The 14,376-nt window shown below is 39.9% G+C and overlaps 1 protein-coding gene across 7 annotated transcripts in view; it reads right to left on the minus strand.

The window, feature by feature from the left end:
- Positions 1–14,376, minus strand: part of TMEM68 (transmembrane protein 68) — a 38,943-nt gene that overhangs the window by 16,371 nt on the left and 8,196 nt on the right. For 5 of the 7 annotated variants that reach the window (XM_023190154.3, XM_023190155.2, XM_023190150.3 and 2 more), the window contains exons 2-4: positions 11,460–11,504; positions 10,185–10,578; positions 3,206–3,373 (exon numbers count right to left, since the gene is read on the minus strand). In XM_023190154.3, coding sequence (XP_023045922.1) covers positions 3,206–3,373; positions 10,185–10,509 — 493 coding nt within the window. In that variant the 5' untranslated portion in view covers positions 10,510–10,578; positions 11,460–11,504. Of the gene's footprint in view, positions 1–3,205; positions 3,374–9,886; positions 10,579–11,459; positions 11,505–12,077; positions 12,208–14,376 lie in introns of those variants that run through there. The other 2 variants (XM_026448163.2, XM_031935865.1) reach the window with 2 other exon arrangements.

Here is a 14,376-nt window from a genome sequence, read left to right on the forward strand (position 1 = left end):
TGAAAAAGGCAAATGTTAAAAATATTCACATTTTATTATTCCTAAAAACGGAAAAAAAAAAAAAATAGAAGCAACCTAATGCTCCATAAGAAAAAAAAAAGTTAAGTAAATGTTCTAGTCATACACTAAACCTTTTTCTTATAAAACGTGGTAAAAATGTTAATGCTAACATTAAATCTTAAAAAAAAAACCCACAAAATTGCCTATGCGACTGTAAGTAAAAAAATAAACTAAGGCCGGGCGCGGTGGCTCAAGCCTGTAATCCCAGCACTTTGGGAGGCCGAGACGGGTGGATCACCAGGTCAGGAGAACCAGACCATCCTGGTCTACACGGTGAAACCCCGTCTCTACTAAAAAATACAAAAAACTAGCCCGGCGAGATGGCGGGCGCCTGTAGTCCCAGCTACTGGGGAGGCTGAGGCAGGAGAATGGCGTAAACCCAGGAGGCGGAGCTTGCAGTGAGCCGAGATCCGGCCACAGCACTCCAGCCTAGAGGACAGAGCGAGACTCCGTCTCAAAAATAAATAAATAAATAAAAAATAAAAAAAATAATAAACTAAATAAAAAATGGCAACATTATGTTAAGATGGTAAAATTATAATGATGTTCTGTTTTTTAGTTTCCAAATCTACTACAGTGATCATGTTAGTTTTTTACAGAAAACATAGCCAATACTGCTTATACACAAAGTACAAACGGTTTTTTAGTGACACACGGATACCCAAAGCATTAGCTGTTATAGGCAATGAAGTAGATCATTACTTAATTCACTGTTTGGTTGTGTTTGTCTGGTTGATATGTCAGCTTTTGCTTTTATTCCACAGAACATACTATCAACTCTCTTGGCTTGTTTCTGGTGATTCAGTGACAGAAGAAAGTAAGATTTAATCTCAATGAGTTTACTCAAGAATGATATTTGTAAAACTCTAAACCATTTGGTTAATTAATCTTTAAAAAAAAAATTTATATTTATAAGGGTGGCCAGGCACGGTGGCTCATGCCTATAATCTCAGTACTTTAGGGAGGCCAAGGTGGGCAAAACACCTGAGGTCAGGAGTTCAAGACCAGCCTGGCCAACATGGTGAAACTCCATCTCTACTAAAAGTACAAAAATTAGCCAGGCATGGTGGCGGGAGCAACTTGGGAGGCTGAGGCAGGAGAATCACTTGAACACGAGAGGCGGAGGTTGCAGTGAGCCGAGATTGCACCATTGCACTCCAGCCTGGGCAACAAGAGTGAGATTCCTTCGCAAAATAAATACATACATACATATACACACATACATACACACACACACATATGGCCAACTAGGCATGGCGGCTCATGCCTATAATCCCAGCATTTTGGGAAACCGAGGCGGGTATATTACCTGGGGTCAGGAGTTCGAGACCAACCTGGACAACATGGTAAAACCCTCTCTACTAAAAATACAAAAATTAGCCAGGTGTGGTGTCAGGCGCCTGCAATCCCAACTACTTGGGAGGCTGAGGCACGAGAACTGGTTGAACCCAGGAGGCGGAGGTTGCAGTGAGCCAAGATTATGCCACTGCACTCTAGCCCAGGTGACAGACCAAGACTCTGTCTCAAAATAAAAAAATATATATATACACACACACACACACACATACATATGACCTTTATAAACAGGTTTTTTTTTTTTTTTTTTTGAGACAGAGTCTCGCTCTGTCCTCTAGGCTGGAGTGCAGTGGCACAATCTCGGCTCACTGCAAGCTCCGCCTCCCGGGTTCACGCCATTCTCCTGCCTCAGCCTCCAGAGTAGCTGGGACTACAGGCGCCCGCCACTGCGCCCGGCTAATTTTTTGTATTTTTAGTAGAGACGGGGTTTCACTGTGGTCTCTATCTCCTGACCTTGTGATCCGCCCGCTTCGGCCTCCCAAAGTGCTGGGATTACAAAACAGATTTTTTTTAATGTGATCTTCACGGCTGTGTGCAGTGGCTCACACTTGTAATCCCAAACCTTTTGAAGGCCACAGTGGAAGGATCACTTGAGGCAAGGAATTTCAGACCAGCCTGGGCAACATAGTAAGATCCCATATCTAAATAAGTAAATATAAATAATGTAGTACTCAATCTTACTGTTATAAATTTTATCAGGCAAGTTACACATGATAAGAGACATGATATATATACTCTTTAGGGTAGTATAATATTATGTGAAGACAAAAATTCATCTTTTTTTTTTTTTGAGATGGAGTCTTACTCTGTTGCACAGGCTGGAGTACAGTGGCACGATGTCAACTTACTGTAATCTCCGTCTTCCGGGTTCAAGTGATTCTCCTGACTCAGCCTCCCAAGTAGCTGGGCCTACAGCAGGCCTATTAGCCACCATACTGGACTAATTTTTGTATTTTTAGTAGAGACGGGGTTTCACCACGTTGGCCAGGCTGGTCTTCAACTCCTGACCTCAGGTGATCTGCCCACCTCGTCCTCCCAAAGTGCTGGGATTACAGGCATGAGCCACTGTGCTCGGCCAAGACAAAATATATCGTGACTTTTTATTTTTTTTAAACTAATTTTAATTTGCTATCAAACTGAGAGTTATCAAACTCTAATTATAACAAAATTAAACTCCAAAAATCAGTATTTCATGAAAAAATTCATTACATGAAAAATCAACTGAGCTCTAAATCAAAATATAAATTGGTAAAAATCACAATTTATGTTTTTAAAGTTACAGTTCAAGATACAACTTAGAAAAATAACAAGTAAATACCTGCTTAAAAAGGAAAAAATTACTAATTGGGTAGATATTCACTATGTAGTTAATGGGTACGCTAGAAGCTCAGACTTCACCACTACACAATAGATGCATTAAGAAAACTGCACTTATACCCCCTTAATATATAAAAATATATTTTTTAAAAAAGGAAAATTTAAAAACATTTTTAAAAAACATTATGTTGTATACCATAAAGTATAATTTTCACTTAAAAATAAACTATTTTAAAATGTATAAAATAAAAAATGAGCTAACATTTTTGGCCAAAATGTCTTTATTTTTAGATATATTGCCTAAAAAGGATGATTAGATATTCCCATATTAGAGTTCCAAGTTTGTTACATACACCCTAAAAAGGCAAAAAGCTTTTTCAAATGACATTAGAGAGCTCAAGATAGAGATGACCACATAACTTGGTTTTGTTAATAAAACATTTTTACATTACTATCTACAGTGAAAGTTTACCTGGAATTTTAAAGACAAAGTGATCAGCTACTACTCGGCAAGTTCTGCCTTTGTGTATAAATATTTTGGCCATGAAATAGTAAAAATCTATAGGAATAGCTCCATGATAAAAAATTATAAGTGCTGGTCCATCTTCTGGTATTTTTTCCATTCCATGAACTTCATAACCTGTTTGAAAGACAAAATGCATACACTTAAAATAAATTCATTAATTTGTTTACACTAAAGGATGGTTGGTAGCTCAGCCTTTTCTCACAAAAGTCCACTAGTCTTCCTGGTTCTCTTCCCCTTTCCCCCTTCTTCCCTCTCGTTCCTCCTCTTTCTTTCTTGAACACATCAGTCCTACGGCCATTAGGTGGGCTACAGTGAAGCAGACACCTGTTTGGAGAGGTGGCCTGGAGTACTGGCGCCAGACACTAAGGAGGGCACCAACACAGGTGGCGTGGAGTGGGGAGTCAGCCAGAGCAGTCATGAGGGCACCACACAGAAGACAGCCTATCACAGGGTGGGGGGCTGCTGAGGGGGAGGAGAGGAGGCAAGGGTCACGGAAGCTTGGGGGTCACAGCCTGAATGAAATGGGGGCATCCACAACCAGCAGCAGCCTGGCAGGAGGGGCAAGAGCCCAAAACAGGTGGCCTGGTGTGGGGCATCACAGCCTGAGCGGCTAGCCAGGGCACTGTATAGAGTGGTGGCCTGGCACAAGCAAGGAGAGGGCATCCATGAGTTGTAGGGGAAGGCAGCAATGACGGGAGATGGGTAACACACAGGGGGACTGATCAAATGAGTCAACATAGCAAGAATAATGGGAGCCAGGTTTCACTGTTAGAGGACGGGGTTGAAAACATTTAAAAAGGAGAGTATTATTAATAAGAGAAACTCTAGCCGGAAGGGAACATCACTCCCACCCCACTAATGAGAAAAAGCCTGGAATACAAATCTTTTTTCTTAAGCATGTCAGAGAGCAGTGGTCATATGGCAACCAGGTGAACTGAACTTCAAAGGGTGATAAACCCCTCTAAGGAAAGATAAAAACTGAGAATGGGAGGAAGAGGCAGATGCCATAAAAGTAAGTAAGAAGTGACACATTAAAAAATACTTAAAGTCCTAGGGTGGGCTAGTATTGAATGTAGAAACTCTGGAAGCCCCAAGTAGTCACTCTCCAACTTCTCCACAGACCTCAGTGTGTGCTCACAAGAAAGATCAGAGGTGAAGCTGGAGAGTAAAGAGAGCCCCTGCTAATGGTACAGGGAACAAAAATCCCCACTCACTTCCTGGAATTTTCTCTCATAGAAGCAAAACCTGTCAGACGCTGGGAAAGGGGCAGGAAACCCTTTCACTCCCTCTGAGAAAAGGGTATATGCAAAAGGGTATATGCTGGGAGGGGCAGAGCTCCACTCCCCTTCCCCACACACTCCTCCACCCTCACCAGCCCAGTGTCAGGTAAAAGCTCACTATTCTAGAGAAGGGGTAGAAGCAAAATACCTAGCGCTGGGCAGTAGGGGTGGGTGGCAGGAAACTCTGGGGGGCCCAGAGTACTTAAGTGACATAAATCAGAGATCTACCACAGAGGCAGTGGCAGCAATCTTGTTCCCATGACAAAACCCCCAACACAAGGAGAAGGGAAGGGAACACAGAAAGCCTCACTAAAGAACCGCAGGAATAAAGAACCCAATAAGATTTTAGCTAAACCTGAAAACTGAGAAGTGCTATACCTCAGCTCCTGGGGGAATGAGGGCAGGGGCATGAAGAAGGGGTGTGAGGAGTCCCATGTACCCCCATGTGGAGTTATAAGCAAAGGTGACCTTTTCCTGGGGTCACAGGAGGGGCATGAAGAGACTCCTCCTGTGGCAAAGGCATACAGGACTGAAGATGGAGCAGAAACAACCAAAAAACCCCTCTACTTCAGGCCCTACACTATGCACAAGATAACAGTAGGAGTCTGAAGTCTGTGCTGAATTGAAGGTAGCTGCAGCGCAGCAATAAAAGCCAAATCCAGTTCAACCACTCAGTAAACTGAATCCACCGCCAACCAACCACCAATGGCCTAACAGATTCTTAGTCATAAATACTATTTATGAGCCAATTCTCAGTCATAAATACTATTTACCTATTGTTCTTTTACAATGGCCAGAATTGGATTAAAAAATGATGTAAAGCCGGGCGCGGTGGCTCAAGCCTGTAATCCCAGCACTTTGGGAGGCCGAGACGGGCGGATCACGAGGTCAGGAGATCGAGACCATCCTGGCTAACACAGTGAAACCCCGTCTCTACTAAAAATACAAAAAACTAGCCGGGCGACGTGGCGGGCGCCTGTAGTCCCAGCTACTCCGGAGGCTGAGGCAGGAGAATGGCATATACCCGGGGGGCGGAGCTTGCAGTGAGCTGAGATCCGGCCATTGCACTCCAGCCTGGGAGACAGAGCCAGACTCCGTCTCAAAAAAAAAAAAAAATGATGTAAAATAGCAAGAAAAAAAACCCACTGTCAAGAGCTAAAACAATTAACACACCCAAATGTTGAAACTATCAGATGGAAACTATAAAATAACTATGATTAATAAGTTAAAGGGGAATGCAGTGGCTCAAGCCTGTAATCCCAACACTTTGGGAGACTGAGGTGGTAGGACTTTTGAGCCCAAGAATTAAGAGACCAGCCTGCGCAACATGGCAAGACCCATCTCTGCAAAAACATAAAAAGATTAATTGGGCATGGTGGCATGTGCCTGTAGTCTCAGTTACTTGGGAGGCTGAGGCAGGAAGATTGCTTGAGCCCAGAAGGTGAAGGCTGTAGTGAGCTATGATCATGCCACTGCACTCCAGGCTGGGTGACAGTGCGAGACCCTGACTCTAAAAATAAAAATGAATAAATAAACTTAAAGGATCTAGTGGAAAAGGTGGATACATGCACAATCAGATTAGGAATTTCAGCAGAAAGATGGAAACTATAAAAAAATAGAGTCAAAGAGGAAGGCTGTAAACTTAAATGAACTCTAAAGATTTGATGTTAGTAACATAACAATGTTAATTCCAATTTTAATGGGTTTACTGAGGTTAAGTATGAGAACATCCTTATTTGCAGAAGCCATCAAATAAGTTACAACTTCTCTGAGATAACATGACCTACAGTAAATTTAAAAATGAGTCATAAAATAATTCATCAATAAAAACAGAAAAAGTAGGCCAGGTGTGATGGCTTAAGCCTGTAATGCCAGTTCTTTGGGAGGCCAAGGCAGGAGAATTGCTTGAGGCTAGGAGTTCAAGATCAGCCTGGGCAAATCAGTGAAATCCCTGTCTCTACAAAAAAAAAAAAAAAAAAAATTTAAGTAAATACAGGCTGGGCACAGTGGCTCATGCCTATAATACCAGCACTTTGGGAGGGTGAGGCGGGAGGACCACCTGAGGTTAGGAGTTCGAGACCAGCCTGGCCAACATGGTGAAACCCTGTCTCTACTAAAAATACAAAAATTAGCCAGGTGTGGTGGCATGCGCCTATAGTCCCAGCTACTTGGGAGGCTGAGGCAGGAGAATCGCTTGAACTTGGGAAGTGGAGGTTGCAGTGAACTGAGCTCACACCACTGCACTCCAGCCTGGGACACAAGAGAGAGACTCTGTCTCAAAACTAAGTAAATATAAATAAAAATTAAAAATACATATTTTTAAAACAGGAAAAATTATTAGTGACCCAATGTAAAATAAAATACCATTTACACTGTTACATATACACAGATACCACAATGCTGTAAACTTTTAAGTTCATTCAAAACATAAGACTTCATTTTTATGTATTTAAACAATTCCTTAGAAACGTCCTCATTCTATTCATGAAAAAAACAAAAATGATTTTGTACAACCTTATTACATGTGGGGGAAAAACTTTAATCACAGATTTGAACTAGATTACAAGAAAATCTCTGTCCTGTAGTAGAAGCAAGATCAGAGGCTCATGCCATCCCTGCCCCTTCCTTCCACGCTGCAAGCCCTATTTTACGTCTCTGCAAACGGAAGAAAGGGTTTCAGCAGTGGGAGTAAATGACAGGATGAAAGCTGGTGGACCTGGAAAGAGGATATCTGGAAGCTTCCTGCTAACATACGCCCAGTTCCAGGCTGGCTGTTTGTTCTCCTCCCTTAGCTAACATTACCTGCCTGCTGTCCTCTATATGGCTACCAAGGCCAACAAATTTATTTCTTACAGCAACGCTGTACTGTTGGCAGTTAGTAGGGAATAGAAAAATATTTAAGTAAGATCCACCTATGCCTCAGAGGAAAATATCCTATGTATTTGATCACAGAAGTTGGGAAGTCAAGATATTCTAAGGAGTTAATAAAATGGTGATCATGGCACTAGCCATAAAATCCACATTCCCTTCCCATGTCACCACTGTCAGACACACCATTATAGACACAGCTTCACTGGTCCTGGCAAAAAGAAAAAAGTGAGCATCCAGAGATCAAGGGCAGAATCAGGATCAAAGAAAAAGGATGAAAAAGAAGGAAATCTAGAGTGGTTGTAATAGGAAAGTAAGTTCTTAGCACCATATTCCTCCACATAGAACAGCTATCTCTAGAAAGGCTGCCATTTGTATAGAAGACAAAACTAAAGTCCAGAATATAGAAATCTGAAAATATCAGTCTGTTTCTTTCCTTAAGTGTATTCCTGTCTGATCAGCTAAGAAATAAACATTCAAAACATAAAGACTTCAGTCTAAATTTCAGAGCAGGAAATACATTTCTAAAGTAGTTTATAAGATCTTCACAAAACAGATTAAAGTAAGTATGATAACTGTGATTCTAGTATGAAATAAGCTACTCAAATGGACTTGAGAATGTTTTGAAAAATAATTTAATGATATTCTGAGATTTTATGTTTCCATATTATACAATTTCTTTCCAATTATATAATTCTAACTCTAGTAATTCAATTTACTTTAAGCTCTACAAAACAGTCACTGAGTTTGTCTGAGGATCAATTGTCCCATCAAATACATTTTCTGAGCAATAAAGAAACTCCTTTGAAGGATTCTATATAGAATATTACCAAGGTTCTCTCTGTCTTTACAGAGTATGTTTTAAAATAATAAACAATTGAACTACTCACATAATACCAAACCACCTGTTTGAAAGCACAAAAATCCAATTAATCAAATATTTTTTTTAAAAAGTTTACTATAGTGCCAGTAAACATGAAAACCTAGTACTATTTAACTGTGTCACTCTTAAAGCCGACATGATCATACTAGTCCCTGCTGAGAAAGTATCAGTGCATTACCACTCTAGTCCAACGCTTTCAAGCCCCTTGAGGCCCCCATTGCCTATGAAGTGACATTACATTATTTCATATATCATATGAACTAACTGTGGCTCCTAGAGTACTTTTCCACCTTTGTGCTTCTGCTCACGTGGTTGCTATTCTTGGAGCACTTCTTGTTCATGTTTCCCTGTCTAGCAGTAGAAATCTTACTGCACTTTAACTCCTCCTCCCTCAAGACTCTACACTCAGTCCCCAAGTTCTGTCTATTTTACCTCCAAGAGCTCTCTCAAATGTATACTCCCAGGTATCTGGGGTTGTAACCTGGCTCTATTCCTAGTATACCCTGGGCAAATAGCAACCTCTCTGTGCCTCAATTCCTCATGAGTAAAACTGGGGTACCACATAGACTCCATTATGTTATGAGATTTAAAGCAGTTAATTTATGTTAAGCATTTGATAGTGTCTGGCATAGTGGGTGCTCAAAAAAATTTTGTAGGTTCATTAAATATGTATGTAGTATTAAAATGACAACACATTAGTCTAATAAGCATGTCATTGGTGATTTTTGCTAATAGCAGCCTAATAGTTCAGTGATATATATCCTCAAGCGTCATTTTAAAGTCTGTGCTTCCTTCCATGTCCTTCTATGAAACCACTTTGATGCTCAACAACATAATACAGAAAGCCAATGTTTGTTACATGGCTATTGAACCTTCAGTAATTTTGTGTAGTCTAAAAACAAAAGAGACCAACAAACTAGGTATTGGTGGAATAATGAAGTAAAAGTTGGTAGAGTGAAACACTAAACACTTAAAAACCAGAGGGCAACTTTCATGATGGCCAAACAAAGAAGAACCACCAATCATTAAGTAAACAACATCAAAATTTGTCGAGTAATAAAGAAAAGAATGACTATCCTGGAGAGAAACCTATTGCTATCTTATTTATTCAGAAAGACACACCAACCTCAGGAATGAATCAACAGAAAATGCGTAAATTTTGGTATGCAAATTATATTTAATGTAATATTATTTAATATTTCATTTTATTAAATCCACACTGGTAAAGTCAAACTTATTTTGAACAGAAGTAAACGCTAAATAATTGAAGCATTTTTTTTTTTTTTTTCCTGAGACGGAGTCTTGCTCAGTCACCCAGGCTGGAGTGCAGTGGCGCAATCTCGGCTCACTGCAAGCTCCGCCTCCTGGGTTCACACCACTCTCCTGCCTCAGCCTCCCAAGTAGCTGGGACCACAGGCGCCCACCACCATGCCCGGCTAATTTTTTTTGTAGTTTTAGTAGAGACGGGGTTTCACCATGCTAGCCAGGATGGTCTCGATCTCCTGACCTCGTGATCCACCTGCCTTGGCCTCCCAAAGTGCTGGGATTACAGGCGTGAGCCACCACACCCAGCCAACTGAAGCATTTTTAAAGCAGTTTCTATAGCTTTAATTAGTCTCTTACTCTTTTAGATGTTTTAAATATAAATTTTCATATTTCAGCTTATAGTCTACAGTGCTGCGTGGTTGTTTCATGGAAACTAATGTCTATGGGAAAACTCATTTTAAGAAACACACGTGCATATGCACAACGCATGCAAACAGATAACAGGGAATAGTAAGTATCGCTTCTATTGTATGTTTCAGGATCTTCTCAATCAATAAAACGGAAGGTAACACAGTTCCAATGCAGCATATATGAATGGCAACACAGAGGTGAAAGTATCCTTGCTTACCATGCCAAACGGCTGCATGTCCATCCCACAGAGTTGCCACCGTTTTCCTTGCACCATCCCATAAATTATGAGAGTAGGCTTCTTTTAATACATTCTTTCTCTTATAAATGTGTAAGAAAATAATGGTAAGGTAGAGAAGAAAGATAGTAAAGTAAGGAAGTATTAAAAGTATTAGTGGTGTAAAAACCCACAAGAGATAGTTTGCAAAATTCAAATAGTCCTCCAACTGCTCCACACCAAACCATTCTTCAAGTATGTGAATCAGACAAAGCATATAGGGCACAGAATCCTGTCCTAGACCACAGGTTTGATTTTGGTCTATCATTTTTCTTCAGGTGAAAATGACAAATTCAGTTTCTTTCTTCATTGCCGTAGCAGGTCGTTAATTTTGACACTAGAAGAGAAAAATAATCCAGCATTATTTTCTCCACAGCTATAAAGTTAAATGTTTTACTCTACTTAAATAGTATATAGAGTCATTTCTTAATACCAAAAATGAGTAGATGGTTAATGGTTAACTTTGTTGCAGATTTAAATGTGAAAATTATAAGGTTTCATCTAGCTGTTTATGAAGTGTGTCATGTTTAGCTTTTGAAATAATTCACCATAATTGAGAGAAAAAAATAAAGCTGATGAGGATAACAATTTCAGATTGATTTTAATAATTTGACTCCTATCTTAACTGGATCATGTTGAAAACTTAGATCTTAAACCAGGTCATATTGAGATCACTTTTTTTTTCTTCTTTGAGATGGAGTCTCACCCTGTTGCCCAGGATGGAGAACACTGGTACGATCTCGGTCACTGCAACCTCCACCTCCCGGGTTCAGGCAATCCTCCAGCCTCAGCATCCTGAGTAGCTGGGACTACAGGCATGTGCCACCACGCCTGACTAATTTTTGTATTTTTAGGAGAGACAGGGTTTCACTATGTTGGCCAGGCTGGTCCCAAACTCTTGACCTCAAGTGGTCCACCCACCTTAGCCTCCCGAAGTGCTAAGATTATAGGCATCAGTCACTGTGCCCAGCCATACTGAGATAACTTTGCACAAAAAAAAATCAGTATCTATCTAATTCAGTAAAAGTAACCCAATTCTTTAGGAAATGATGACATACATTTATGGATTTTTTTAAAATAGAGAAACAGATTTACAAAAAAGTTCATTATGCAATAAAAATTTATCAGTACTGCTTTTATCTTAAATCTTAAATGACTGAAAATATAGCTGTGTAATTATTTTATGAATTCACTCTCTAAAATAGTTATTTGACTTACCAGAAGTTAGATAAATATCTTGTCCCAAACTTCAATGTCTGTATTCTGCAAAGCACAGTAAACAAATGTAAGAAATAAATTACTAAGAAAAAAAGATAATCATTAATACCTAAAATTAGAATTTCTATAAAATCAACAGCAAGAGACATTCATAAATGTTTGAGAAATATGATCATAGGCCCACACTGGTATATTACAATTAAAAAGTACATTCATGCTATCATTGCTTTGGTAAGGACAACTCTATACTGTTTAGTGTCACTATATAGAGCCCCATCTAAGAATTTGTTTAAACAAAGCTTTCAAAAGCTTTGTTTCTTAGGAGAAAAAGTATGAAAATGTGTAACTATGATTCTTTTTAGTAACTTTGCCAGATAAGCTGAAGGTGAAACATAATATTCAATTACACAATTATATTAGCCCTATGATAATATTTTCCTACAAAAGATTTCCTTTCTCCATACTTTGATTCTATTCTTACAGCTATTTTATCATTATTCCATACTATATAACCTTACTGAAAATTATCTCAATTCCTTTGTATCTGAGGCAAAAAATGAATAAATGAAAGCAAAGAATGAAAGGAGAGGAGGAGATGTACATATAAGAAAAACTTACTGTTTTTATTCCAAGATTATCTTGCTAACTGGCTTATTAGGAGGGCAGGCACTGACTTGTTCTCCCAGGAATGAAACATTTCATCTAACTTCCTTGTAACCAATAGCATTTACTTGTGAGAAGTCTGGGTCTGTTATGGTAACAGGAGATGAACATAGCAAACATTGAGCCCACAACTTGGGCTTTATTTACATCATAATCTAATCAATCCACATAAAAAGCCAAATCACTGGCCAGGTGCGGTGGCTCACGCCTGTAATCCCAGCACTTTGGGAGGCCGAGGCACCCGGATCACCTGAGGTTGGGGGTTTGAGACCAGCCTGACCAACATGGTGAAACCCCATCTCCACCAAAAATACAAAATTAGCCAGGAGTGGCGGTGCACGCCTGTAGTCCCAGCTACTTGGGAGGCTGAGGCATGAGAATCGCTTGAACCTGGGAGGTGGAGGTTGCAGTGAGCCGAGATTACACCATTGTACTCCAGCCTGGACAACAAGAGTGAAACTCCGTCTCAAAAAATAAAAATAAAAAAAGTCAAATCACTATAATTTACCCATGTTTGATCATTTAGAATGCAACATAGCAAAATCTAAAAGTTTTATTTAATTATTTTTAATTTTATTTTTGAGACAGATCCTCATTCTGTCGCCCAGACTGGAGTGCAGTGGCAATCTTGGCTCACTGTAACCAGTGCCTCCCGAGTTCATGTGATTCTCCTGCCTCAGACTCTCGAGTAGCTGTGACTACAGGTGTGCGCCACCACGGCTGGTTAATTTTTTTTTTTGTATTTTTAATAGAGATGAGGTTTTGCTATGTTGGCCAGGCTGGTCTTGAACTTCTGACCTCAGGTGATCCACCCGCCTCGGCCTCCCAAAGTGCTCAGATTATAGGTGTGAGCCACTGCACCCAGCTGAAATGTAATACTTTTTAAAATGAGAGCTTTTCCCACTAGGATAGCTACAGAAAATCACCAAAAATGGAAATTATCAAGTATTTGATGATGATGTAGAGAATTTAGGATTTCCTATACTACTCATGGGAATGTAAAATGGGGTGGCTGCTGTGGAAATCAGTGTGGCAGTTCCTCAAAAAGCTAAACATAGAGTTACCATATGACCCTGCAATTCTATTCCCAGGTATATATCCACAAAACGACTGAAAATATGTATTCACATAAAAATTTGTACACAAAATTTTTATGTATTCACATAAAAAAATGTTCATGGCAGCATTATTTATAATACTCAAAGAGTGGAAACAACTGAGTGGATAAATAAAATGTGGCATATACATACAATAGGATGTTGTCCAGCCTCAAAAAAGTCACATACTGTATGATTCCATTTCTATTAAATACCCAGAGCAGGCTAATCCATACAGACAGAAAAATTAAGTGGTTGTCAGGGCTGGGGAGGGAAGAATGAAGAGTGACTGTTAATGGAAGAAACAGAGGTATCTTTGGGATAATGAAAATGTTCTGGAATTAGTAGTAATGGTTGTAAAATCTTGTAAATATACTAAAAACCACTGAACTATACATTTTTAAATAGTGAATGCTATGGTAAATTATAGCTCAACTTAAAAAGAGCTTTTAAATGTTGTTAATAAATTAACGAAATATATAACCCCTCATATATGTTAAAAGCAGCTTTTCCTAGCCCTGAAAACCAATCAGCATTTTTATGATCTGACCCTAACTACTGCTTAATAAAATTTCCTACAATAATCTAGTCACATTTCCCAAATTTTTTTTTTTTTGTTTTTGAGAAGGAGTCTCACTCTGTCGCCCAGGCTGGAGTACAGTGGTGCTCACTGCAAGCTCTGCCTCCCAGGTTCACGTCATTCTCCTGCCTTAGCCTCCCAAGTAGCTGGGACCACAGGCGCCTGCCACCACACCTGGCTAACTTTTTTGTATTTTTTCAGTAGAGACAGGGTTTCACTGTGTTAGTCAGGACGTTCCCAATCTCGTGACCTCATGATCTGCCCGTCTCAGCCTCCCAAAGGGCTGGGATTACAGGCGTGAGCCACCACACCCAGCCCACATTATCAATTTTTAACAAGATAGTAAAATCCTGTGATTTCTTTTTCTTTTGAGACAGAGCCTCACTTTGTCACCCAGGCTACAGTATAGTGTGGCTCACTGTAACCTCTGCCTCCTGGGTTCAAATGATTCTTGTGCCTTAGCCTCCCAAGTAGCTGGAATTACAGACGAGCACCACCACACCTGGCTAATTTTTGTAGTTTTAGGAGAGACAGGGTTTCACCATGTTGTCCAGACTGGTTTCCAACTCCTGGCCTC

The sequence above is a fragment of the Piliocolobus tephrosceles genome, chromosome 7 (genome assembly GCF_002776525.5).
Source record: "Piliocolobus tephrosceles isolate RC106 chromosome 7, ASM277652v3, whole genome shotgun sequence".
Lineage (NCBI taxonomy): Eukaryota > Metazoa > Chordata > Mammalia > Primates > Cercopithecidae > Piliocolobus > Piliocolobus tephrosceles.